The 26,727-nt window shown below is 42.3% G+C and overlaps 1 protein-coding gene across 1 annotated transcript in view; it reads right to left on the bottom strand.

Annotated features, from left to right (window-relative positions):
- Positions 1 to 3,605: 3,605 nt before the first annotated feature.
- LOC128838471 (proton channel OTOP1-like) overlaps positions 3,606 to 26,727 on the bottom strand; it is a 36,957-nt gene continuing 13,835 nt past the window's right edge. The window contains exons 3-6 of the mRNA XM_054030674.1: positions 23,206 to 23,264; positions 17,914 to 18,044; positions 10,925 to 11,859; positions 3,606 to 4,417 (exon numbers count right to left, since the gene is read on the bottom strand). Of these exons, the coding sequence (XP_053886649.1) occupies positions 4,247 to 4,417; positions 10,925 to 11,859; positions 17,914 to 18,044; positions 23,206 to 23,264 (1,296 nt within the window). The 3' untranslated portion in view covers positions 3,606 to 4,246. The remainder of the gene's footprint in view (positions 4,418 to 10,924; positions 11,860 to 17,913; positions 18,045 to 23,205; positions 23,265 to 26,727) is intronic.

The following is a 26,727-nucleotide window of genomic DNA, read 5'->3' as shown; positions in this document are numbered from 1 at the left end:
CAGTTGACAACTCCAGCTGCAGTTTTCTACAGCATAAATAAGATCTTCACTTGTGCTGGCAAACATGCAGCTCTAAGTAATCTGGCTCACTTCAAGAAAACCCCTTGAAAGAGCATGTGCTGTATCAAAATTTCCTTTCTATTCAGTTTTATTTTATTTATTCCAATTTTTTTAAATTGTCATTTATAAAAATTATATTAAAGATAGAGGAGGCCAAAACCAAAGTTCTTTAGGGAAGATCAGATTTAGGTGTGGATCATGTAGATAGAGGTCAGACTCGATGAACAGAGACTTTGTGGGGTAACTCACCTGACTGGAGCACTGTCATGGATGGATATAAACTGTTCAGGAAGGACAGGCGGGGGAGAAACGGTGGAGGAGTTGCACTGTATGTAAGAGAGCAGTATGATTGCTCAGAGCTCCAGTATGAAACTGGTGAAACGTCTGAGAGTCTTTTGGTTACGTTTAGAGGCCAGACCAGGAGGATGAGGTAGCCTCTATTTGGCACTGGTGAGGCCACATCTGGAGTATGAGGTCACATCTGGAGTATTGTGTCCAGTTTTGGGCCCCCCACTACAGAAGGATGTGGACAAATGGGAGAGAGTCCAGCAGAGGGCAAAGAAAATGATCAGGGGGCTTGGGCACGACTTACGAGGAGAGGCTGAGAGAACTGGGCTTGTTTAGTCTGCAGAAGAGAAGAGTGAGGGGGCGATTTGATAGAAGGTGGTGGAATCTCCATCCTTCGCGGTTTTTAAGACCCAGCTTGACAAAGCCCTGGCTGGGATGATTTAGTTGGGGTTGTTCCTGCTTTGAGCAGAGGGTTGGACTAGATGACCTCCTGAGGTCTCTTCCAACCCTAATCGTTTGTGGTTATAACTGAAGGTCACTTCTGGCCATAAAATCTAAAACCTGTGAATGTTCCAGACTTCATGGCTGGTTGCTATTTCTACAAAGGCCCAAATTACAATTCTGCTCTTCACATCTCCAATCCTTGGGATAGTTTGAATCTGTATTAAATAATAATAATACAACAAATCCTGGCACCAGAGACTCTCAGCTCCTTTCAGGCCAAATTCTCTTCTCTGCTTCACCAGAATATCCCCATTTAAGTCATTTACATAACGCCAGTGCAACTGAGACCAGCTTTTTCCCCATTGACTTAAGTGAGAGTTGCACATAATTAATGACACAATGTTGCCCTAATTTTCTTTTCCTGAAGAAACTTTACCTTAGCACCATAAAATTATACTTATGACTGAGGGACCAGTCATCTTATTTCAATGTTGACTGTCAGCAAGTGGAAAAGGCTAAGTCACTGTGTGTGAAATCTAGCTAGATGAAACTATGTTCATGTTGTTGTAGATCATTTTTACAGCATCCAACATGTTACATGTTTAAAGAAAAGAAATAAAAAAGTTTAGTCCCTGCCATGAAAAGCCTACAATTGAAATGTAGATGTGATGGACAGACAAAGGGATAAGGAAAGACAGAGATTACAGCAATGTGATCATGCGCTAACTTATTTTAAGAACATGGACATTTTGGTGGTTCAAGTAAAAGAATTTTGCAGAAACAAAGGACTTGCCAGACCCAATCACACCTGTGGCCCATCTAGACCAGTATCCTGTCTCCAACTGTGGCCAGCACCAGATGCTTCTGAGGAAGGTGCAAAAAACATATAGGGCTAGAGTCACAAAGAAAATTATGTGATGATGATGCTGAGCATCACTACACGTAACTTTTAGGCATCTAGAAATCACTGCAATTCACAATGCCTGTGTTTGGTGCCTAGGCTCCCTATGCAATGAATGGGAAGTGAGAGGCACTTCTGAATGGGACTTACAAAACCAGCATGCTAGGCAGCTCTTCACCTATATTAGCCTGTGGGAGATGCCAAGCCAAAGGGTGTGTGCTAAGTCATTGGAGCAGGGGGACTGGTGGCAGCTTCCCAGTTCAAATAATTTCTCCCCCTCAGGGACTGGAACTGGGGGGTCTCTCACAATTACAGGTGAGTACCCTAACTACTGAGCTAAAAGTTACGAGGCAGGGGCACAAGACCCCAGAGGACCCTGGTGCAAGAATAGGGTAGAGTCCCATGACTGCACCACTTGCCCCATTGTAGCTTTGCCACTGGCTGGTGGCAGCGGCATGTGAGTTTGTCTATAGGGGCCAATCTGGTAGGTGAGCTCCGAGCCAGCTTACCAGAGCAGGCCCCACAGGGGAGTCAGACAGATGAATGTCTATCTTCTCCTGTTAGGGACTTGTTTTGGGCATCCGGACACATGGTGTCGGGCTGCAGCGCACATGCTCAGAGGTAGAAACATAGGCGCCTAGGCAACTTTAGGTGCTGAGCGAGTTTAGTTATCTACAGCGTTTGGGGCAACTAAGCGGAGGTTTTTGTGAATTCCAATGGGGGCTGATTCTGGGATTTAGGCAGTTAGGTGCCTAAGACCTTTCGTGAATCCAGCCCATGAAGTGCAGTAGATAAGCTACATGGAACTCCACCTGCTCACCTAATATTTCACAGAATAAAACCAAAGTAATTGGGGTATGAGGTGCTCCTTAAATCTAATCACTTCAATTATTTACTGCACTATGCCTGCTTTGTCAGGACTTATTTGTATTGGTGTAAGATCACCATCTAGTGGTGTGTAGGCAACATTGTTTTTATGGGTTGAAGTTAAGCAGACAACTGTAATCCTTCCCTGGGTAGCTTTTTCCAATGGTTAATGACCATCACTGTTAAATGTTTGTGCCTAATTTCTAACTGAAATCTCTCTGGCTTCAACTTCCAGCCATTGTTTCTGATTATGCCTTTTTCTGCTAGATTAAAGGGTGCTTTAGTGCTTGCTATTTTCTCCCTGTGATGGTAATTACACACTAATCAAGTCACCTTTTGATCTTCCTTTTCATAAAATAAACAGATTGAGCTCCCTAAGCTCTCACTGTAAGGAACTTTGTCCAGCCCTAGCAGCACTTATACCCCAGCAGTTGGTGTGGTATAAAGGGACTTGAAAAACTGGTACACTTAACAGTAAAAGGCAGGGTGGGAGTAAACAATATTTATCCCTGTTACCCCTTTCCTTGTGGATAGGTTATTCCATAATGGTGTATGGCAAGTTTCTTACTCCTTCCCCTGAAGCATCTGGTACTGGCCACTGTGAGAAACCACTGGACCACTAACCTGGTTCAGTATAGCAGTTCCTATGTTCCTGACACCACATATTCATGATTAAAGCAGCTCATGAAAAATAATAATTGTACTTTTGTCTTTCTCTGTGATCTTCCACCCAAGGATCCTGCCAAGCTTCACGGGCATTATTAGGTAAGACCCACAGCACCAGTGTGAGATAAATAGATATTATTATCCTCATTTTACAAACTGGAGAACTGAGGTACAGAGAAACTAAGAAACGTCTCCAAAGTCATGTGGAAAGTTTGTGGCAGTGCTGGGACTAAACACAGGTCACCTGGAGCTGAACATAAGCTACAAGATTAGCTTTCCCCTCAAACAGTTTCAAAGATCTGGAAACCAACCTGAACAATTAAAAGAAATTAACTTTATTCATTAGTTATTTTATCTAGTAAGTATAAAACAATGGGAGTTCATGAATAAAATCATGTTTAACTCATAAGGAATTATATACAGTACCATATCTAAATCTATACAGTGTCTGTACTTTCATACAGAGTACTCAGGAAGATAACATATTATTTTTCTCAGTCCGAAAATTAAACAGAATTTTCCCGTCTAAATAACAGATTTTGTTTCCAGTTTATATTATAAAACATTTTGCTAAAAATTGAGGGTGAGATTTTCAAAGGTGCCTAAGTAATTTAGGAGCGTAGGTCTGATGGAAAGGCAATGGGATCTTTGCTCCTAATTTTTGAAAAATCCCATCCAGAGGCAACATTCAGAGGAGAACTGCATCAATACCAACAACACAGAAAATATATCTTGTTTCCACATGTTGAGCCTCAGATGATTTAGACAGCAAAAGATTCAGATGCATTTTGGTTAACTTTACTCTACAATAATATTGAAAAGTATGTCTAAAAAAAAGGACAATAAAATGTGGGGGGGAATGAATTATATTGAATATTAAGTTCTATTAACTATAGTTTTATTTATTAAAATAGTTGTAGAACCTGTTAATATCAAACAGCTGCTGGTGTATTCATTCTTTCACCCTTTCATTTATTCAGTCATGCATTCAACCAATTGTTCACTGAGACTCTTTATAGATTATGTTTTGCAATTCACCTCAAAGAGTGAGGCAGCTGAATGCATTCGATAGAAAATAGAAAAAGGCATTGCAAGGTTAACAACAATTATCCAAGGTTCAAAGCCAAAAACTATTTCTTCCAGTCCATTGTCATACTCTGGCCGGCAACCAAATGCTGGTGGAATCCAAAGCTGCATGGAAAGAAAACAACATTGCTATCAGTCATCATCATCTTCATCAAGTGATGCTTACCTGTTGTGACTGTGGTATGACATACTCATTCCTTCTATACTGCAAATGAACCAATATCATTTGGTGTCAAAGATCGCTGAGCCCAATTCTCCATTCACACGGATTTCAGCAGTTACTCCGGGTTCATTCCAGTGTAAGCAAGCAAAGAATCGGGTCCTCTGTCTTGCTTAAAGGTAACAGATTTGGCCTGCGTTCCTATTCCATATAATACATTAAAAGGTGGCTTGTAATGCAAGACTGTGTTGCACTTACAATATAATGTATATTGCTTAATTCCATAGCAAGATTGCTGGAAAATACTTCCAGTTTTTAGGGCCAGATTTTAAAGGTATTAGGGGTTGTTCCAGTCAACATTCTCAGCCTGAGGCTATGGCTACCCTGGTGCTTTACAGCACTGCAACTTTCTCACTCAGGGGTGTGAAAAAACACCCTGAGTGCAGCAAGTTACAGCGCTGTAAACCGCCAGTGTAAACAGTGCCCCAGCGCTGTAAGCTAATCCCCTTGTGGAGGTGGAGTACCTGCAGCACTGGGAGAGCTTTCTCCCAGCGCTGGCTTGCGACCACACTCCCACTTCAAAGCACTGCCGCGGGAGCGCTCCCGCGGCAGCGCTTTGAAGTGTCGAGTGTAGCCGCGGCCTAAGTGAATGAGACAAGTAAGTCTTCTTTTCAAGAGCTATTTAGGCATATAGCAGCCTAAGTCCCGCTGACTTTCAATGCAACTTGAGCTCCTAAGGGCCAGAATTTTAAAGCTGTTTGGGTGTCTAAAATGCAGATAGATGCCTAGTGGGATTTTCCAAAGTGCCCAGGCAGAGTTAGGTGCATAGGGGCTTTTGAAAATCCCACTAGAAGAGACCTGTCTGCATCTTTAAACCTAAATATCTTTAAAAATCTGGCCTCAGGCACCTATCTTCATCTTCAGATCCCTAAATAACTTTACAAATTTTGCTCTTAGGCCTTGCAATGCTGAGCAGAGCAATGCCTAAACACCTTTAAAACTGGGGCCTTAGTGACTTTTATAAAACAATTCCACAGCAAGTAAATGAACCCTTCTCAGCAAGGGATTCTTGCCTCAATGTGTGAACATAATTAATGGTTACTTTAAGGAGACCTACATTTGTTATTGAGTTGACAGATAAATAAACCCCTTAGGCCACATTACACTGGGAAGTTTTACAAAAAAAATTCCCACAGGTGGTATCACAGGGACAACTGAACTGGTCTTAGCACTAGAGTGAGCCCTAGTATAAACAAGGATCCCATGGAAGGGCCCATTTTTACCAGCATATTAAACCTGTAATTTGGGGCTTCACAGAATATGGTCCTATCATGGAAGGTGATGAGTGCTTTCAGTTGAGGAAGTTCAGTCTGTTGCAGAATCAGGCCCATAGTGTTTCTGGTTTGTGGGGAAGGGGGTTTGTTATGAACACCAGAGTTACAAACTGACTGGGCAACCACAGACAGCAACCAGTCAGGCAGCAACAGAGGGTTTTTTTAAAAAGCAAATACAGTGCAGTACCGTGTTAAATATAAGCTATTGGAAAAAAGGGAAAGTTTAAAATAAAAGATTTGACAAGATAATGAAACTGTTTCTGTACTTGTTTCATTCAACTTAAGACAGTTGAAAGCAGCCTTTTTCTTCTCCATAGTAAAGATTCAAAGCTGTATTAAATTAATGTTAAGTTGAAAACATTTGAAAGAACAGCCACAACGATTTGTTCAGTTACAGACATTTCAGAGTTACGAACAACCTCCATTTCTGAGGTGTTTATAACTCTGATGTTCTACTGAATGTACAGTAAAATTTTACGTAACTACATACAAGGGTTAGCCTAAAAATGTATTAATTGCGGCAGCAGCTGCTCATACACAAGCTAAAAAAAAGGGACTTTAATGGGTTTTGTATTGTCAGTGTCCTCAAAGCAAATCTGTTTGGCAGGCTGGGTAGTGGCACTGGCTAGTCACCCACGTACAATCTCATCTGAGACTCAGGCAGCTAGCCCAGGCTGCTGTGAGCACCACTGAGACTACACTGCTATTTTCAGCACACTAGTTCAATCAAAAAGTTAATCCATGTACCCAAGCTGGAAATTACATCTCCAGCTACAGTGCAGATGTACCCTAAAAAGGGAAACTGAGAAGTTATAATGATGTAGATATGTCATCATTCTCAGAATGGGGAGGGGGCTGGCTGGCTGACATGTAATGGCAGACAGCTAAAAAGTGACAATTTTTAAGTGCTTATATACAAATACTAGAAGTCTAAATAATAAGATGGGTAAACTAGAGTGATTCATATTAAATGAGGATCTAGATATAATAGGCATCACAGAAACTTGGTGAAATGAGAATAATCAATGGGACACAGTAATACTAGGGTACAAAATATATCAGAAGGACAGAACAAATCATGCTGGTGGGGGAATGGCACTATATGTGAAAGAAAGCATAGAAGCAAATGAAGTAAAAATCTTAAATGAACCAAATTGTACCATAGAATCTCTATGGATAGTAATTCCATACTTGAATAATAAGAATATAGCAGTAGGGATATACTACCAACCTCCTGACCAGGATGGTGATAGTGATTGTGAAATGTTCAGGGAACTTAGAGAGGCTATAAAAATAAAAAACTCAATATTCGTATTTCAACTATCCCCTATTGATTGGGTACATGTCACCTCAGGTCACAGAGATAAAGTTTCTTGACACCTTAAATGACTGCTGCGTGGAGCAGCTGGAACCCACAAGAGAAGAGGCAATTCTCGACTTAGTCCTAAATGGAGCACAGGATCTGGTTCAAGAGGTGAATATAGCTGGACCACTTAGTAATAGTGATCATAATATAATAAAATTTAGCATCCCTGTGGCAGGGAAAAAGGAAAACACCACAGCAGCCCACCATGGTAGCATTTAATTTCAGAATGGGGTACTACACTAAAATTAGGAAGTTAGTTAAACAGAAATTAAAAGGCACAGTGCCAAAAGTGAAATCCCTGCAAGCTGCATGGAAACTTTTTAAAGACACGATAATAGAGGCTCAACTTAAATGCATACCCCAAATTAAAAAACATAGGAAGAGAACCAAAAAAGTGCCACCGTGGCTAAACAACAAAGTAGAAGAAGCAGTCAGAGGCAAAAAGGCATCCTTTTAAAAATGGAAGTTAAATCCTAGTGAGGAAAATAGAAAGGCGCATAAACTCAGGCAAATGAAGGTAAAAATAGAATTAGGCAGGCCACAAAAAAATTGAAGAACAGCTAGCCAAAGATTCAAAAAGTAATAGCAAAAAAAAAAAAAATTAAGTACAGAAGAAGCAGGAAGCCTGCTAAACAACCAATGGGGCTACTGGACAATCAAGAAGCTAAAGGAGCACTCAAGTACATTACGGAGACACTAAATGAATTCATCAGTCTTCACGGCTCAGGATGTGAGGGAGATTCCCAAATCTGAGCCATTCTTTTTAGGTGACAAATCTAAGGAACTGTCCCAGATTGAGGTGTCATTAGAGGAGGTTTTGGAACAAATGGATAAATTAAACAGTAATATGTCACCAGAACCAGGTGGTATTCACCCAAGAGTTCTAAAGGAACTCAAATGTGAAATTGCAGAACTACTAACTGTGGTTTGTAACCTGTCATTTAAATCAGCTTCTGTACCAAATGACTGGAGGATTGCTAATGTGACGCCAATTTTTTAAAAGTGCTCCAGAAGTGATCCTGGCAATTACAGGCCAGTAAGTTTGATTTCAGTACCGGGCAAACTGGTTGAAACTATAGTAAAGAACAAAATTGTCAGACACATAGATTAACATAATTTGTTGGGGAAGAGTCAACATGGTTTTTGTAAAGGGAAATCATGCCTCACCAATCCAATAGAATTCTTTGAGGGGGTCAACAGGCATGTGGACAAGGGGGATCCAGTAGATATAGTGTACTTAGATTTTCAGAAAGCCTTTTACAAGGTCCCTCACCAAAGGCTCTAAGTTGTCATGGGATAAGAGGGAAGCTCCTCTCATGGATCAATGACTGGTTAAAAGATAGGAAACAAAGGGTAGGAATAAATGGTCAGTTTTCAGAATGGAGAGAGATAAATAGTCGTATCCCTCAGGGGTCTGTATTGGGCCCAGTACTATTCAACAGTGAGGTGGCAAAATTTGCAGATGATACAAAACTACTCAAGATAGTTAAGTCCAAAACAAACTGTGAAGATCTACAAAGGGACCTGTGATGGGGCATCTGCCTCACACTGGCTCATAAAGGGTTAAAAAAGCCCTCGGGTGGCTTTGGAGGAGGCAGCCAATTAGAGAGGGGCTGCGAGGAGCAGCCAATCAGGGCTGGGCTGGCCCATATAAGAAGGGCTGCAGAGCAGAGCCGCTTCAGTTGCTCCCTGGAGATCAAGGAGAAAGAATGCTAGCACCTTAGACAGAGCAGTGCCGGGCAGGATCAGGGGAGTGAGAGTGAGCTTCTGGCTGACTGGCATGCTGAGGCCCTGAGATAAGGGCGGAGATGGGGCTGCGGGGAAGTGGTCCAGGGAAGTAGACTGAGAGGTTGGAGGAGATGCAGCATGTGGCTGCCATTCTACAGGGTCCCTGGGTCAGGACCTGAAGTAGTGGGCGGTCCTGGGTCCTCCCCTCACTCCCCCCTCACCACTGAGGAAGTGGCTGGAGTGAGGGACTGCAATATTGTCCCCCCAGAAGGGGGGAGCACAGAGTGTGGCACAGCTGGAGGGCTGTGTCCTGAAGGGGGCATCACAGTCCTTGGAGGGACATGGGTCTTGGAGCAGAAGTGATGGCAGTGAGACTCCACCAGAAGAGGATACACTGTTAGCAGAGCTGATCCCCTGGCACATCCAGCTGGGGGTGCTGCAGTGGTGAGTCCCACCCCATCACAGAATCTCACAAAACTGAGTAACTGGGCAACAAAATGGCAGGTGAAATGTAAAGCATAAATGCAAAGTAATGCACATCGGAAAACATAATCCTCACTACACATACAAAATTACGGGGTCTAAATTAGCTGTTACCGCTCAAGAAAGAGATCTTGGAGTCACTCTGGATAGTTCTCTGAAAACATCCACTCAATGTGTTGCAGCAGTCAAAAAAGCAAACAAAATGTTGGAAATCATTAAGAAAGGGATAGATAATAAGAGAGAAAATATCATATTGCCTCTATATAAATCCAAGGTCCGCCCACATCTTGAATACTGTGTGCAGATGTGGTCTCAAAAAAGATATATGGGAATTGGGAAAAGTTCAGAAAAGGGCAACAAAAATTATTAGGAACAGCTTCCATATGAGAACAAATTAATAAGATTGGGGCTTTTCAGCTTGGAAAAGAGACAGCTAAGGGGAGGGACGGCTCAGTGATTTGAGCATTGGCCTACTTAACCCAGGGTTGTGAGTTCAATTCTTGAGGGGGCCACAGTCTATGACCTTTCAAGGTCCCTTCCAGTTCTAGAAGATGGGATATCTCCATTAATTTATTTAGTTATTATATGATAGAGGTCTGTAAAAATCATGACTGGTGTGGAGAAAGTAAATAAGGAAGTAGTGTTTACTCCTCATAACACAGAAACTAGGGGTCATCAAATAAAATTAATAGGCAGCAGGTTTAAAACAAACGAAAAGAAGCATTTCTTCACACTATGCATAGTCAACCTGTGGATCTCTTTGCCAGAGGATGTTGTGAAGGCCAAGACCATAACAGGGTTAAAAAAAGAACTAGATAAATTTATGAAGGATAAGTCCGTCAATGGCTATTAGCCAGGATGGGCAGGGATGGTGTCCCTAGCCTCTGTTTGCCGAACCTGGGAATGGGCAACAGGGGATGGATCACTTGATGATTTCCTGTTCTGTTCATTCCCTCTGGGGTACCTGGCATTGGCCACTGTCAGAGGACAGGATACTGTGCTGAATGGACCTTTGGTCTGACCCAGTATGGCCATTCTTATGTTATGTTCATGTCTGTCTGACAAAAACAATAAATTGACTGACAACTATTAAGTGGCCAATATGAAATGGATTGGGAGTCTTCTATTGGACCACTATCCACACTATAACTGTGACTAATTACATCCTGTCTTGTTAGCAGTTGCAACAGAAAGACCAAGGATGGAGACCGAATTATTCTTTTCTCCTCTGTAAGTAGTCCTCCAGATCATTTTGGGGACACATTGACAGAGCAGAGTTTCAGAGATCACTGCCTGTGCCATTCCTGTACTGTGGATAAACAGACTTTAGTCTGCAAGGTTAAATACCTTCTCCCATGCCTATTCCACTTCTAAGTAGACATTATTCCCCAATGGTGCAGTCAATCCACCTCCTTTCACAAGCACTAGAATTCACTTCTTATAAAGAGTAAAACTGAGTAACATTCATATTCTTCCCAGTCTTGGTGGTTTTAGGGAGCTTTTTGGTATTAATTTTGTGAATTACATTCAAAATACCTTACCGAAAGATTACACAGGAATAAAAATGCTGCAATGTTCTTCAGGATTCTCCTCTTATTGTTAACTGAGTTTCGACTGTACAGTGAGAAATTGGAGGTTGAGTGTGTGACTGGACTGCTAGCTTGACTCCTGACTTCATCAAAACCATCACCACCACTTCTTTCTCTCATGTAGATATTCCCATCAAACATGTATGGAAGCTTTCCATTGTCCATATCAGCTGCTCCAGTGTAAATTTCTTTGTATGATGGGGTAAGTGACAGAGTGCTCCCACTGGATACAGTTACTATTCGAAGAGTTTTAATATCATCATTCACCTTTTCCTCTTCACGATGTATGGCCTCAATGATAAAGAGATTCTGAATATATTTCTCAATAATAACCAGGATGGAATAGGGAAGATTGTACCATGTGTATTTCGGATGAGACTGGGCACAAATAATCGCTAGGATAGAACCCCAAGAGAGAGGCCAGGAACCTGAAGCTGTGCCAACTAATAGGTCTGCATCAAGTTTCCTGGCAGGATTTTTTGAATTATCCATTGATCTTTCTTCTAGTCTGTAAATTAGAAGGGCGACAATTCCAGCTACACACATAAGAGTCAGTACGGAGATACCATATAAGTAAAACATAGTAAGTGCTAACTCACTCTTGATTTTCGAACGTCCCATCTGAATTAAGTACACAACAACGACTGCTAGTGTACTAATCAGCACAATTAGTCCAAAAATCGTGCCCACTGTTATGCCATGAAACTTGAACAGTATTTTGTGTTGGTGGTGGTGTTCTACTTTGCGTCCGATATTCTTCCACAGGACATAGAGCATTGTGGATGCTAAAATATGATACTCTATGTTGAAGGGATAAAGGTAATCCATTCCTTGAGAAAATATCGAACAGAGAGTTGTTGTACAATTACATTCGGGTGCCTGGTCATCTAAAACAAAAAACAAAACAAAAAAAAGGAGAAAGAGATTAGAATTTGTTGTGAAATAAATGTTTTTTCTTTTAAATGAGACAACCACAACAGGGAGAATAATGATTTTAGTCAGACAGCTCATGTCGTACATTTAGTCACCTGCAAAAAAAAAAAAAAAAAAAAAAAAAAAAAAAATTAGCTGGGTGTTGGACACTAAAATCACTAGTCTGAGAGCAACTTTTGCACCTCCTCCAAAATTTGAACTATAGCCTTATTACATTTTCTAGGCAAAATCCTTATAAAAAATGAATGTTAAAAATTCACAGACATCTCTTAAAATTCAGCACAGTTTTGAGGGAACAATGTATTTAAAATATTTAAGATCCCAAATGAGTAGGGGCTTGATTCTGCTTCCATTCTGCAGATGAAACTCCTACAGAAGCCAATAGGAGTTCCATATCTGGAACAGATGCAAAATTGAGTCCTAACTGTGTAGGGGCCTAGTTCCCCTTTCAGTTATACACCAATGTAACTGCACTGACTTTATTCCTGATTTACACATGTGTAAGTGATAGGATAATTGGTCTTTATATACTTACACTTAAATATTACCAATATTTTAATTTAAAATAAAATATTTAAATATCAGTTCCCTTCCCATTTCTCTACCAAACTGTGAATTATGGCTTCTACCACCTGTTGTAGGGAAAACACAGGCTCAATCTTGTCAGGATAGTAAAGGAGAAACTAATTATCACTTTTATTTTGCATTGAATTTATCTGTAATATATAAATTTACATATATGGGACAAATTTTCAAACAGGTCACAACTATAGTGTACTTAGACTTTCTGAAAGCCTTTGACAAGATCCCTCACCAAAGGCTGTCTTCCCTGAGTGATCCTTTAGCACCTCAATTATCCAGTGGCCCCGCTGATTGTTTGGCAGTCTTCCTGCTTCTGATGTACTTAAAAAATGTTAGCTGTTAGTTTTGTGTGTTTTGCTAGTTGCTCTTCAAAGTCTCTTTTAGCCTACCTAATTATACTTTTACAATAAATCTGGCATGCAAGAATTTATGCTTCTTTCTATTTTCCTCAGTAGAATTTTATTTCAAATTTTTAAAAGATATCTTTCTATTTCTAACTACATCTTTTACTCTGTTGTTTAGCCATGGTGACATTTTTGGTCTTCTTACTGTTTTTTTTTTTTTTTTTTTTTGGGGGGGGGGGATATACATTTAGTTTGAACCTCTATTGTGGGTTTTTTTTAAATCTTCCATGCAGTTTGCAGGCATTTCACTCTTGTGACTATTCTTTTTAATTTCATCTAACTAGCCTCCTCATTTTTGTGTAGTTCCCGTTTTTGAAGTTAAATGCTACTGTGGTACCCTACAAGGTTGTTAAATTTAACATGTTCATAAATGACCTGGAAAAGGGGGTGAATAGTGAGGTGGCAAAATTTGGAGATGATACAAAATTATTCAATATAGTTAAGTCCATAGCTGTCTGTGAAGAATTACAGAGGGATCTCCTAAACTGGGTGACGGTGACAAAATGGCAGATGAAATTAAGTGCTGATAATTGAAAAATAATGCACTTTGGAAAAAATAATCCCAACTATACATACAAAATGTTGCAGTCTAAATTAGCTGTTACCACTCAAGAAAGAGATCTTGGAGTCATCATGGATAGTTCTCTGAAAACATCCATTCAATGTGCAGCAGCAAACTAACAGAATGTTAGGATCCATTATGAAAGGATAGATAATAAAAATATCAAAAAAGAAAATATCATAATGCCACTATTTAAATCCATGGTATTCCCACACCTGGAATACTGTGTGCAGTTCTGGTTGACCCATCTCAAAAAAGATGTATTAGAATTGGAAAAGGTGTAGAGAAGTGCAACAAAAATGATTAAGGGTATGGAACAGCTTCTATACCTGGAGAGATTAAAAAGCATGGTACTGTTTGTCTTAGAAAAGAGACAACTAAGGGAGGATATGATACTGATCTATTAAATCATGAATGGTATGGAGAAATTGAATAGGGAGGTGTTATTTACCTCTTCACATAACACAAGAAGTAGGAGTCACCCAATGAAATTAATAGGCAGCAGGTTTAAAACAAACCTGAAAAAGCAGTTCTTCACACAACACACAGTCAACCTGTGGAATTCATTGCCAGGAGATGTTGTGAAGGCCAAAAGTATAACTGGGTTAAAAAAAGAATCAAATAAGTTCATGGAGGACAGGTCTATCAATGGCTATTAGCCAAAATGGTCAGAGACGAAACCCCATGCTCCCTAAACCTCAGCCTGCCAGAAGCTGGGACTGGACGAGAGGAATCATTCAAATTACCTTGTTCTGTTCTTTCCCTCTCTCTGAAGCAACTGGCACTGGCCACTGTCAGAAGGCAGGATGCTGGGCTAGAGGGACCATTGGTCTGACCTAGTATGGCTGTTCTTATGTGCTAACTTGGGTCTAAAATTTCACCCACAAATATTTGTGCCTGTGGGGTTTTTGTTTTTAGTGCGAACTACACAGAGGTGCAAACAGAGTTCTCAAATCAGTATTTGATGTGGAACACATGTTAATATAGAGATTGTCTCATCGATCACCTACTTCAGTCATCCACAATTGCATGGACTATGTTTTACGATTTGCAATTGCATCTCTTCTGTGGCAACCACAGCCATTTATCACATAGTAATACAGTAGAACCTCAGACACCTGGACACCTCGGACACCTCGGGAATGGAGGTTGTCCATAACTCTGAAATGTCCGTAACTCCAAACAAGACCTTACGGACTTCAGCCACTGGGGAAGGGGGCATTGGGGCTGCAGCCATGCGGGGAAGCGGGGGCAGAGCTCTGGGTAGGGGGCGGTCCAGGCTTCCGACCATCGGGAGCATTTGAGCTCAGGCCTTTAGATCTGGAAGTAGCGCTGGGGCTCAGGGCTTCAGCCCTGTGGCTCTACTCCTGGTTTCAGCCTCATGGGCAGGGGGAGGTGGGGTGCCAGGGTTCGGGGCTTCAGCCCTGTGGCTCCGTTCCTGGCTTCTGCCATGGGGGGGCCGGGGCTTGGGGCTCCCCATGGCTCCATTCCCAGTTTCAGCAGGGTGGAGGGGACAAGCTACAGGTCGGGGCTTTAGCTATGGGGGGAATGCTGGGGCTGAAATCAGCGCTCCCCTTATAGCTAAAGCCCTGAGTCCTGGCACCCCCCATGGGGCTGAAGCCAGGAAAGGAGCCACAGGGATCAAGCCCCAAGCCCCAGACTGAAACCAGGAACGGAGCCATGGGGCTGAAGCCCCAAGCCCCAATGCTCCCCCCCAGATCTAAAGACCTGAGCCCTGGTGATCCCAAGGGTCAGAAGCCATGACCCCCACCCTTCCCAGAGCCCGGATCCACCCCCACCCTGTGGCTGCAGCCTTAACCCCCATCCTCTGGCTGAGGCCCTGAGCCCCAGGGCTAAAGTCCTAAGGCAGTAAAATATTTGCCTTTTTTTTTTGTGTCTGTGTGCGTCTCCACTGCTGCCTGATTACTTCTGGTTCCAGAGGGTGTCCGGTTGACTGGTAAGTTCAGAACTCTGGTGTTCGTATCTTTGAGGTTCTGAATGTTTTGAATGTAGTTTAGCTGTCTCTAAATGCAATTTAACAGATGGAAACTAGGAGGGAAGCCAATAACCTGCTCTCTACTGATGCTGACATGTTCTCCACAGACCACCAGTGCTCTATGCAGTACAACTGGAGAAAATCTCTGAACTACATATCTAAATACTGGATCTGCAGCAGCAATCAGGTAATGCGGCATCTGGATTCTATTTGTACCTGTACGGGATAAAACTTGTAAATTGTAGGTATAAAACTGTGGGTCCAATTTCAGAGGTAGTTTTTGAAAATGTCAACTATATTATTAATAGGGTGACCAGGTGTCCGGTTTTCAGAACACTTGGTTGAAAAGGGACCCTGGCACTCCGGTCAGCACCGGTTATAGGAGCTGGAGAGGGCAGTGCCTGCAGGCGAGAGCAGCGCACAGAGACCCCTGCGCACCTCTCCCTAGGAGTCGGACCTGCTGCTGGCTGCTTCCAGGGCGCAGCGCCATCCGTGCTGCCAGGACAGGCAGGAAGCCAGCCTTAGCATCCCCACTGCACCGCTGACTGGGAGCCGCCGCAGATAAGCCCGTGCCTCAACCCGGTACCCCAATCCCCTTCCCCAGCTCTGAGCCCCCCCCCCGTAAAACCTGGAACCCCCTCCTGCACCTCAAACCCCTCATCTCCAGCCCCCGCCCAGAGCCTTGATCCCAACCCCCAGCCCTGAGCCCCCCCCAAAACCCGGAGCTCCCTCCTGCACTTCAAACCCTGCATCCCCAGCCCCACCCCAGAGCCTGCACCCCCAGTCAGAGCCCTCACCCCTCTCGCACCCCAACCCCCAGCCCCAGCCCAGTGAAAGTGAGTGAGGGTGAGAGAGAGCTAGCCACCGAGAGAGGAGGAATGTAATGAGTGGGGGTCGGGCCTCGGGTGAAGGGGCGGGGCTTTGAGGAAGGGGCGGGGCTAGGGTGTTCGGTTTTGTGCCAACAGAAAGTTGGCAACCCTAATTATTAAGTATATTTTTTACCAGTTTTGGAATTTACCTTGAACTCTACTGGGAGTAATGGAAAATTGCAAACTATTTTCAGCTAATCTGCAATAGAGAGAGACAAAAATGTGGTTGGTTTGGAAAAACCAAAACAAGGGGTTGTTAAGATCCAGGTGCTATTGGATTCACTCGGGAAAAAATATTTACACCAAAGCTGCAAGCCTATTCACTCCTTGCGTATCTCTGGCTCTCTTCCCCGTCACCTGCAGTGAGGATTAGCATGATCCCAAACAATCCTGCAGAACAATTTTGGGAGCAGAAGAGAAGTACCCTCACCTGCAGAGTGCATTTATCTCCCATTTAAGCTGCTGACTATCCTCAACTTCCCTTGATTTCATTGGGATATGAAGGTGCTCAGCACCTCAGAGGATCATGTTCAGAATTGGTCAAAGTCTGTGACATTATCAGTGGAGAAAATTGTCCATTATGAGAAGAGACTCTTACAATACAGAAGGCAAACCAGCACTGACATACAGAATCTTTATTTCAGTAGCGCTAATTGGAGGGGGCTGGGTAAGCAGAGGAGGAGGGCAAATGCTGCTCCACCCCCTCCCCCAGGGTTTTGCACTCGCTTAAAGTTCCATAGCTGCAGAGCAGGGAGCAAGGTGCACAGCACTTTTAAGCAGTGGTCCAATACTAAATAAGTACAGCTGCTGCCAGAGTGGTCTGGAACATCGCTTCAGCTGTGCGGTCGCAATGCCACTGAAATTTGACCTCCCCCGCTCTCTCCCCACCCTGGTGCACCATAAGTCTGTTCCTGTACGGTGGAGTGCAGAGAAGTCTGCTGAGAATTCAACTCCTGGTGTCACTGGCTCATGTACTGTGTTAGTAAAAGAGAGGAGAGTCTCCCCAGCCAAGGGGGACCCTGCAGGAAGAGGACCAGAGAATGAGTGGGGACCAGAGCAGGGTCCCAGGTTGGGGTGGGACAGGGACTGGAATTTGCTTCCCCTCCTTAAGAAATATCTGCATTCGTGCCACTGGAGCAGTTCCATTGAATTCAGTGGGACTCCTCACCTGACAGGCTTTGCAGGATTGGGCCCATGTCATGAGAGCTGCTTACCACTAGCAATATGGCACCAATTAAAATCTCTTTTAACTACATGCTTTGTTCAATTACTCTCTGTGCTTTCTTACTGGATAGGTGCTTTGGGGATTTTATACAACAAAATAAATGTTTACAACGTGCCTTTTTTTAGAGTCTGTGGATATTATTGTTACTCTGGCCCTGATTCACTAAGGTGCTGAGAACCATCAGTTCCCACTGGAGGAAATAGGAGTTGCAGGTGATCAGGACCATTATTATTACGTATGGACCATTGCAGGTGATCAAGACCTTATTATGTATGGTACGATACTTACCATTGACCTGGTGGGATACCATATTTAGAATGATCATGCATTATAGCAGAACTTCCAAAAACATACCAACCCTTTAGCTTACCTATTGTTATGTTTTCAAAACCAAGTGTGATTAGTCTTTCCTTGTGTTCATTGAGTTGGTGTTTTGATTCTGTTAACACTCCGTTTGTCCACAAGAGTAAATTTGTAAACACGGAATGGATCACCCCAAACCTAGAAAATAGATTAGTTATTGATACAATCTGTACAAAGGATTTCACCCCATCTATCTGAAATGGAATCCATCACTTTTTAGTGGGTACAAAGGTTGACACTACTTTACTCCTCAATGGCAGTAAAACAAATGCTAAACAGTCTCCTTACATTCATGGTGAAACAGGTTAGATAGGTGGGTCTTTCAGGATGTTATAAAAAGGCAGTGGTTTAATCTATTAAATTGCATTGTAAGTAGGATGCTGCTCTTATTTGCCACAATCTCTTGTACAATGGCATTGTTTATATTTATATGATGGCATTATTGCCAGGAATAGCATATGTCATTCTTTGGAAATAGTCATATATTATATAGCGACTTTCTGGATGGGTTTATATGAAAGTTCACTTTCATGACAACGATTTACTAATCTAAACAGGAATAGGTTTATGTTAATAGGCTCTACTGCTCCCACTCCTGCACAGGTATGTCAAAGCATTCTGCACTCCTTCCTCACACCCACTGTAGTCATCCTTTCCTTACAGAGATTCCCCTGCCTTCTCCAGATTCCACGCCATTCATTTCCATCTACAAATCCAACAAGATTTCCTGGTTGAAAGTGTCAAAGCCACATAGGGGAGTTAGCCACACAGTTACAATTAAAATAAATGGGAATTGTGTGGTTAAACACCCTAAAAGGCCTTGAAATCTCAATCTCAGAATGCGATCCAATGTGGGGCAAGAGAAAGATGTCTGGGGTAAGCAGTGAGATAATGGGTCAAAACATAACAGTAATTGCAAACTGTGATGTTTTGACCCATTGTTGTAGAATACTGTGGTTTTTTTCCAAGAATGAGCCAGTCTTGGTCCCTCCACTTCCCACTGCTTACTGCAGACTTCCTTCTCTTGCAGCAAGTTTCAAATCTGTTTGCATTCCTTCTTCTGGCCAGCTTCTCTGATCAATTCTTCATCTTGCCTTTGTACAAAGTCCCCGATTCAGAGGTATCACGCTATAAGCAATCTACTTATAAATAGATCTTATTTCACTATCTCAAACTGCAAGCCTTATTTTGAAAATAAACTAAAAGAATAGTATTTTACATGATTAAACAAACAGAACAATATGTTTTAATGTCACACGGTATAGAGGTACTGCAGAGCATATAACAAAAGCTCTATTGTGCTGCTGCAGTGAAGCTAATAAAGGAAGTAAAGAACTAGTACATCATAATTGTTTTCAAGAGCATTCCCACAGTTGTATGAACTGCCCCCAGATCCAACTAACAGTGTTAGTTAGTGGTATTGTGTGTGGATTTTCACAGTTGTGATACATAAAATATGACTTTTTAATTCAGGACTCAGGAACCTGTCTAAAAATGAAAGCCAGGTCTGGTCAGATATTTATTATTTGTATAACAATAGCACTTGGAAGCCCCAATCAAGATCAGACCTCATTGGCTCTCTATTAAGACACAATGAGAGAAAGTCTCTGGCTCAAAGAACTTACAATTTAAATTGACAAGACAAACAAAGGTGGGAGACAAAACATAGTGAAAGTAACTTGCATAAGGTCACACAGCAGGTCAGTGGCAGAGCCAGGAATAGAAATCAGCTCTCCTGGCTCCCGGGCCATTTCTGTATCTATTGGACCACACTGCCTCCCTAGCTCAAGACAGCACACTAGGTCACCTCATACTGTCTCTCACTCTTTCTATTTCACTCCTCACAGTGACTGTGTAAGGTAGCTGAGTAGTATGCGGAACAGACTTGCTAAGAGCCACAGAGGGGGTTATCACTGCTGGCAAGATTTGGATTTATGAGTTCCTGGCTCCGACTACTGAACTTGGGTCACTGGACCACACCTGTCTCTACTCTATACGTCAGAAAGCCTTAGTAAATATAGTCATAGGACTTGGCTTATTTTCTTTTCTATATGTTTACATAATTCTCATCGGTGTTCATGAGATTTATACACAAACCTAAAGAGAATAGAACCCATAAGCGAGGTTTCTGAGTCATTTTCTTATTTTGTTTTCTATAAATATTTGGCCAGTGCCTGTAATTTGTTTAACAGTCATGTTTCAAGAATCATTATGACATTTCATAGAATCATAGAAGATTAGGGTTGGAAGAGACCTCGGGAAGTCATCTAGTCCAACCCCCTGCTCAAAGCAGGACCAACCCCAACTAAATCATCCCAACCAGGGCTTTGTCAAGCCGGGCCTTAAAAAACCTCTAAAGGATGGAGATTACACCACCTCCCTAGGTAACCCATTCCAGTGCTTCACCACCCTCCTAATGAAATAGTGTTTCCTAATATCCAACCTGGACCTCCCCCACTGCAACTTGAGACCATTGCTCCTTGTTCTGTCATCTGCCACCACTGGGAACAGCCGAGCTCCATCCTCTTTGGAACCCCCCTTCAGGTAGTTGAAGGCTGCTATCAAATCTCTCCTCACTCTGCTCTTCTGCAGACTAAATAAGCCCAGTTTCCTCAGCCTCTCCTCGTAAGTCATGTGCCCCAGCTCCCTAATCATTTTCACTGCCTTCCACTGGACTCTCTCCAATTTGTCCACATCCCTTCTGTAGTGGGAGGACCAAAACTTGGACTCAATACTCCAGGTGTGGCCTCACCAATGCCGAATAGAGGGGAATAATCACTTCCCTCGATCTGCTGGCAATGCTCCTACTAATGCAGCCCAATATGCTGTTGGCAACAAGGACACACTGCTGACTTATATCCAGCTTCTCATCCACTGCAATCCCCAGGTCCTTTTTTGCAGAACTGCTGTTTAGCCAGTCGATCCCCAGCCTGTAGCGGTGCATGGGATTCTTCCATCCTAACTGCAGGACTCTGCACTTGTCCTTGTTGAACCTCATCAGATTTCTTTTGGCCCAGTCCTCCAATTTGTCTAGGTCACTCTGGACCCTATCCCTACCCTCCAGCATACCTATCTTTCCCCCCAACTAAGTGTCATCCATGAACTTGCTGAGGGTGCAATCTATCCCATCGTCCAGATCATTAATAAAGATGTTGAACAAAACTGGCCCCAGGACCAACCCCTGGAGCACTCCGCTTGATACCAGCTGCCAACTAGACATTGAGCTGTTGATCATTACCTGTTGAGCCTGACAATCTAGCTCGCTTTCCATCCACCTTTGTCAGGCATCACCAGATAAACTTGTTGGCTTACATCTGTGGTATTTTATCATTGTACAGTACCATGCATGATGACAGTAGAATGGGCATTCTTTTTTATTCTTGCTGGAGATCTGACCTTTAGGGGTGGAGGGTCCACTGAAGTCAATGATGCCACATGAAGATCTCAGGTAAAATTTTCAAATGTACCTATGTGAGTTAGGAGCTTAAATCCTACTGAAAGTCCATAAGACTTGGTTTCTAAGTCATTTAGGCACTTTTGAACATTTTATCCCTGGCCACAGTAAGTCTTTTTGCTGATTTCTTCCCCTTTCTCACTGGTGTTGCCTATATTTTTTATTACTTTTTCAGTCATGGTTTAATTTTGTCTCTACTGGAATGCTGCCCGCCTGTGCAGCCATAGTTTTAAGAAGTATTTTCATAGATACTACATAGTTTGTGATTCCCATCTATTTAATTAAAAATAAAAAGAGCTATCACTAAGATATAGAGGATGCTGTTCTGTATTCCCACATCAAAGGCCCCGCTGGAGCCTTAAAGAAGACGAAAGCCAAAAAGGATGGGGTGGGGAAAGCAGGAGTCGACACTAAAGGTTCAGTCCTTCCTTCCTACCTGACTGTGTATCTGTAATATTTTCTGAGTGCACATAAGCCTTATGCAGGCAAAACTCCCACTAAAGTTAATAGCAGCTTTTTAGGATTGGACCCTAAAAGAAGAATGGATTTTATAAGGTAATTGTAAGGTAACTGGGCAGCTCAGGAACTTGGGGATGGGGTATAAAAAAATTTGTCTCATGATCATTGGTTCAGTTTGCCTGCAATGTGAAATCAGATGGTGATCTCCATCCTCTGTCTGTAGCACAGTTGACACTTCTGCAGGCAGAGAGGAGACTGCTACCAGCACTATTGGTGTTGTTCCTTCCAAGCCAGAGTTCAGACACACTGAGCCTGATTTACGGAGGTGCTGAGCTCCCATAACTCCATAATTCCTGGAAATTGGGCCAACTTTTAGGGAGCCGGGTAGGAAAGTTTTAATTGGTGCTGTCTGTTCTATATGTATTTTGTGAATAAAGATATGGGTATAGTCTTTGTAATCTATGACTTTACACTATCTACCTTAGGCACTTATCTGGTCTCCATTAGCGTAGTATCTGAGCAACTCTCAGTCTCTAATATATTTATCCTCATAACAGCCCTGTGAGGTAGGGAAGTGCTATTGATTCCATTATACAGATGAGGAACTGAGTTAGAGAGAGATTACATGACTAGCCCAAAGTCACTCAGGAAGTCTATGGTAGAACAGAGAATTGAATCTAGGTCTTCCAAGTTCCGGGCTAGTGAATATAGTCCTCTATTTCAAGATCATCTGAGTGTATTTAGTGTTTCCGATTAATGGGATATGTAAATCACACTGTAGATGCCAAGGTCTGCCGTCAGATGTGTGCACAAATCCCTCTGACTTCAATGGGAGCTATATGGGCATATGTCAGAGCAGAATTTGTGCCACAGTATATTTGCACATTCATATCTGGTCCAAAGAAGGCATTCCCCCATAACAATTTAAGATGTTGTCAAACATGTGTCACTGAATGCAAGCTACTGCACACAGTGACTGATGCCAATAACCCTTCAGACAGCTAAATAAATTAAACATGAGACATACAGGTGATATTTCCTTACTCTGAGAAAGACACGTGTAACTCCAAAGATGAAAAGTTACTATGCTGTAGCAGTCATGTCACATGATTTAATTAGTGGGAAAATTATGCATATTCTTTGACTATTTTTGTTAAAGTATAAACACTGTTTACATTGAAAATATAAATTAAAAAATAATGATTCACCCTCTCACTTACGCCTGTAAATGGAATTGCACCCAATTTACACAAACATAAGTAAAAGTAGAATCAGACTCCAAACATTTTCACTATCTGCATTTTTATATGATAATGCAATACATGTTAAAACAACATACATACAAACTAGAAGTAATGTTCCAGAGCTAAATCATATTCATTTTACCTTTCAAGGGTTTTGAAAGACTGGATAATATCCTTGGCATGACACCAAAGAAAATACACCTAAATGGAAATACAGATAAAATACAATCAGTTCATTTGGGTAAATGTCACTATATTTGTGAGTATTAACAATGAAGATGGTTAGACAGGAAAACACTGATGGCCAGATTCTCTGCTGGTGTAAATTGGTGCAGATCCATTGCCATCAGGCTCCATGGATCTGAAATGACCCTGGGCCCCCTGGGCCATTCACCCAGAACTTGCCTGTCACTCAGAAACCTAACATTGCTCATATACACAAGACAGCGGAACAGATTACAGTAGAAACTTGGTTAAACATGTCTCATCCAAAATAGATCCCATACTTTGAGTTTCTGTAGCTGGAAAGACTTTTATTTTTCATGTAGTGGTGAAAAATGTGAAGGAAAGCACCAGACTGACAGCACAGAAATATAAAGTTCTCTGTCCACAAGACAGGTATTCCAACTGCAACAGTAGCAGTGCTGCTATGTGCGTCTATCCTTCTCTGAGAGGTGCATTTTGATGGGTAAGAGGTTCGTACTGGTTCCCAACCCATTCATCAGTGCTTCTTGGTTGAGGCTGCCAACAAAGTTTCTAATTAATAAAGTGCTTTCATCTTGCAGCACCTGTCAATTAGCAACCATTATTATTAATTTAAAAGGTATAGGCCAGTACATTTACATTGGGCTTTACAGCATGATCAAGGGAGATGAATCCCCTACCCCAAGGAACTTAAAGTCTAAAATAGACAACAATAACACATGAGACAAATTATGAGATAACAGTTCAGATAAGAGATCATTGGTGAGGGGAACAAGGTAGGAAGAATTCCTGGAAGATGTGAGATTTTAGGAGAGCTTTGAAGGAGAGCACAGTGAGGGCTCCAAGTGGACAAGTCATGGTCCATGAATAAAGTGGCTGCATGAGCAAAGGCAAGAAGCCAAAAGAAGGAAATGGAAAGGAGAATGAGAGGAATGTAGGAAGTGAAAGTAAGAAGTGAGATCAGAGATGTAGGCAGCAGTGAGATTTATGTAGGGCCTGGTGAGGCTGAGAATGTTGAGAATGATGAGGTAAGAGACAGGTTAATGAAGGGATTCAAGGTGGAGAGGTTCTGTGAATAGCCTGCAGGGAGGAGAAGTGACTGTAGTAAGAGGAGGCCCTGAGATATAGCATCTGACAACAGTGACATACAGAAAGCAGGAGAGAAGGTTGGTAGTAATCAATCTGAGAGACAACCACAGCAGGTACAAAGATTGTAGCAGCCAAGAGAGCGCAGAAAGGTCAGTTTTGGAGGATATTAAAGAGGCAGAGCAGATCACTGGAGACTGGGTCTGAGAGGTGGGCATCGGGGGGACGAAAGAAGAATCAGATAATACTGAGGTCGTGGAAGGATAATGGAGTGAGACTTCAGGATTTAGTTCCCCATTGATGCAACCTAGTGGATTGAATGAGGAACGCAAGGTGATAGTGGAATGATACACCAGATTCCAAAGGGATGCTGGCATGGAATCTGGAGACATCAATCACAATTAGGTTCCCAGAATGCTGAAGTCTGACAATAGGGGAAGTGCTTGAAAAGGGGTCAGGCATAGAATCAGAGTTTAAGGCCAGAAGGGAACACCAGATCATCTAGTCTGACCATCTGCATATCGCAAGCAACCAACACCCACACCCTCAACCCAACAACCAAAATTAGACCACAGTATTACAGGCCACAAGAGTCCAGACTATTATTTGCCACAGGCAGAGAACAGGAGAGACCGAGGTGCACCAGTGCCCAAGGCCCCCTGCAATGGCAGGGACATGATTAAGTGAGATATACCCAGATAATCTTGGCAAGTGACTAGCATCCACATGCTGCAGAGGAAAGCAAAATACCCCCAAGGTCACTGACAATCTGACCTGGAAGAAAATTCCTTCCTGGGCCCACAAATGTCTGGTGATCATGTGATGTTGGGGACCCTGAGCATGTGAGCTCCCTGAGCTGGTGCCAGCCAGCCAAGAACCTGACTGAGAGAGTGCTCAGTGCCACCTCACAGCTCTGGCCCATTGCATCCAATGTCCCATCTCCAGCTGTGGTAAGCAAGGAGATAAAAAACAAACAAAACAACCCAGAATAATTGAGAGGCTTGAGGTGGGAAGAGGCGAATCCCTTCCTGATCCCTGCAGATGGCTGGCTGAAACCTTGAAGCATGAGATTTTAGGAACATCAGTCTTGAAGTGAGTCCCAAGGCTTGCCCCTACCATCACAAGTAACCCTGTCATACAATCACACTCATAAATTTGTCTAGCCCTCGCTTAAATCTAATTAAATTGTTTGGCCCCAAAAGTCCTACTGGGAGGCTGTTCCAGAACCACATTCCTCTGCTGGGTAAAAACATTCTTCTAATTTCTAGCCTGAATTTGTTCCTCACCAGTACATACCCATTTGTTCTTGCACCAATATTGTCCTTTAGCTTAAATAGCTCTTCACCCTCCCTGGTGTTTACCCACCAATGTATTTATAGAAAGCAGTCATAACCCCTCTCTGCCTTCTTTTTGCAAGGCTAAAAATACCAACATCTTCCAGTCTCCTCTCATAAGATAGGTCTTCCATTCCCCTGATCATCATAAGAACAGAAAAATAGTCATACTGAGTCAGACCAATCGTCCATCTAGACCAGTCATTTGTTTTCCAACAGTGGCCATATCCAGATGCTTCAGAGAGTGAACAGAGCACAGCTATTCATAGTAGTGCTTTTCTACACCTTTTCCAGTTCATATTTATCTTTCTTGAATATGGGTGACCAGAACTGTACACGGTATTTCAAGGAGATCTTACCAGTGCCTTGTACAATGGCATTAATACTTCTCTATCTTGACTAGAAATGCATCACCTGATACATCCCAGGATCATATTTGTCTTTTTTGCTGTCACATCATGTTGATGATTCATAGCCACCTTGTGATAGACCAACACAACCAGGCCTTTATCCTCCTCTGTTTCTTCCAACTGATGAGCCCCTAGCTTATGGCAAAAAAATGTTTTAGACACTAAGTGCATAACGTTGCACTTAGTACTTTGAATTTCATCCCATTTGTATTATTCCGGTCGTCAGTCATCCAGATCTTCCTGTATAATATTCCGATCCTCCTCTGTATTGACGATGCCTCAAAACTTTATATCAGCAGCAAATTTCACTAGCAGATGCCTACTTTTTGTGCCAAAATCACTAATAAAATTATTGAATTAGATTGGTCCCAAGACACATCCTTGAGGAACTCCACTAGTAACCTACCTCTAGTCCAATAATTCACCTTTCAGCACAACCCATTGTTTTCTCACTTTTATCCACCTTATAATTCACCACCTTGTACTGATCCTCATCTTGTCTAATTTCACTAATAAGTTCCCATGTGGCATCAAGTTAAATGCTTTACTGAAGTCCAAGTATATTTGATCTAATGCCCTTCCCTTATCTAAAAATGGTTCTTTCTTCTCCACAGAACCTTTGTAAAGAAC

This window comes from Malaclemys terrapin, chromosome 5 (assembly GCF_027887155.1).
Source record: "Malaclemys terrapin pileata isolate rMalTer1 chromosome 5, rMalTer1.hap1, whole genome shotgun sequence".
Taxonomy (NCBI): Eukaryota; Metazoa; Chordata; order Testudines; family Emydidae; genus Malaclemys; species Malaclemys terrapin.
This window is presented reverse-complemented; position numbering and strand designations above follow the sequence as displayed.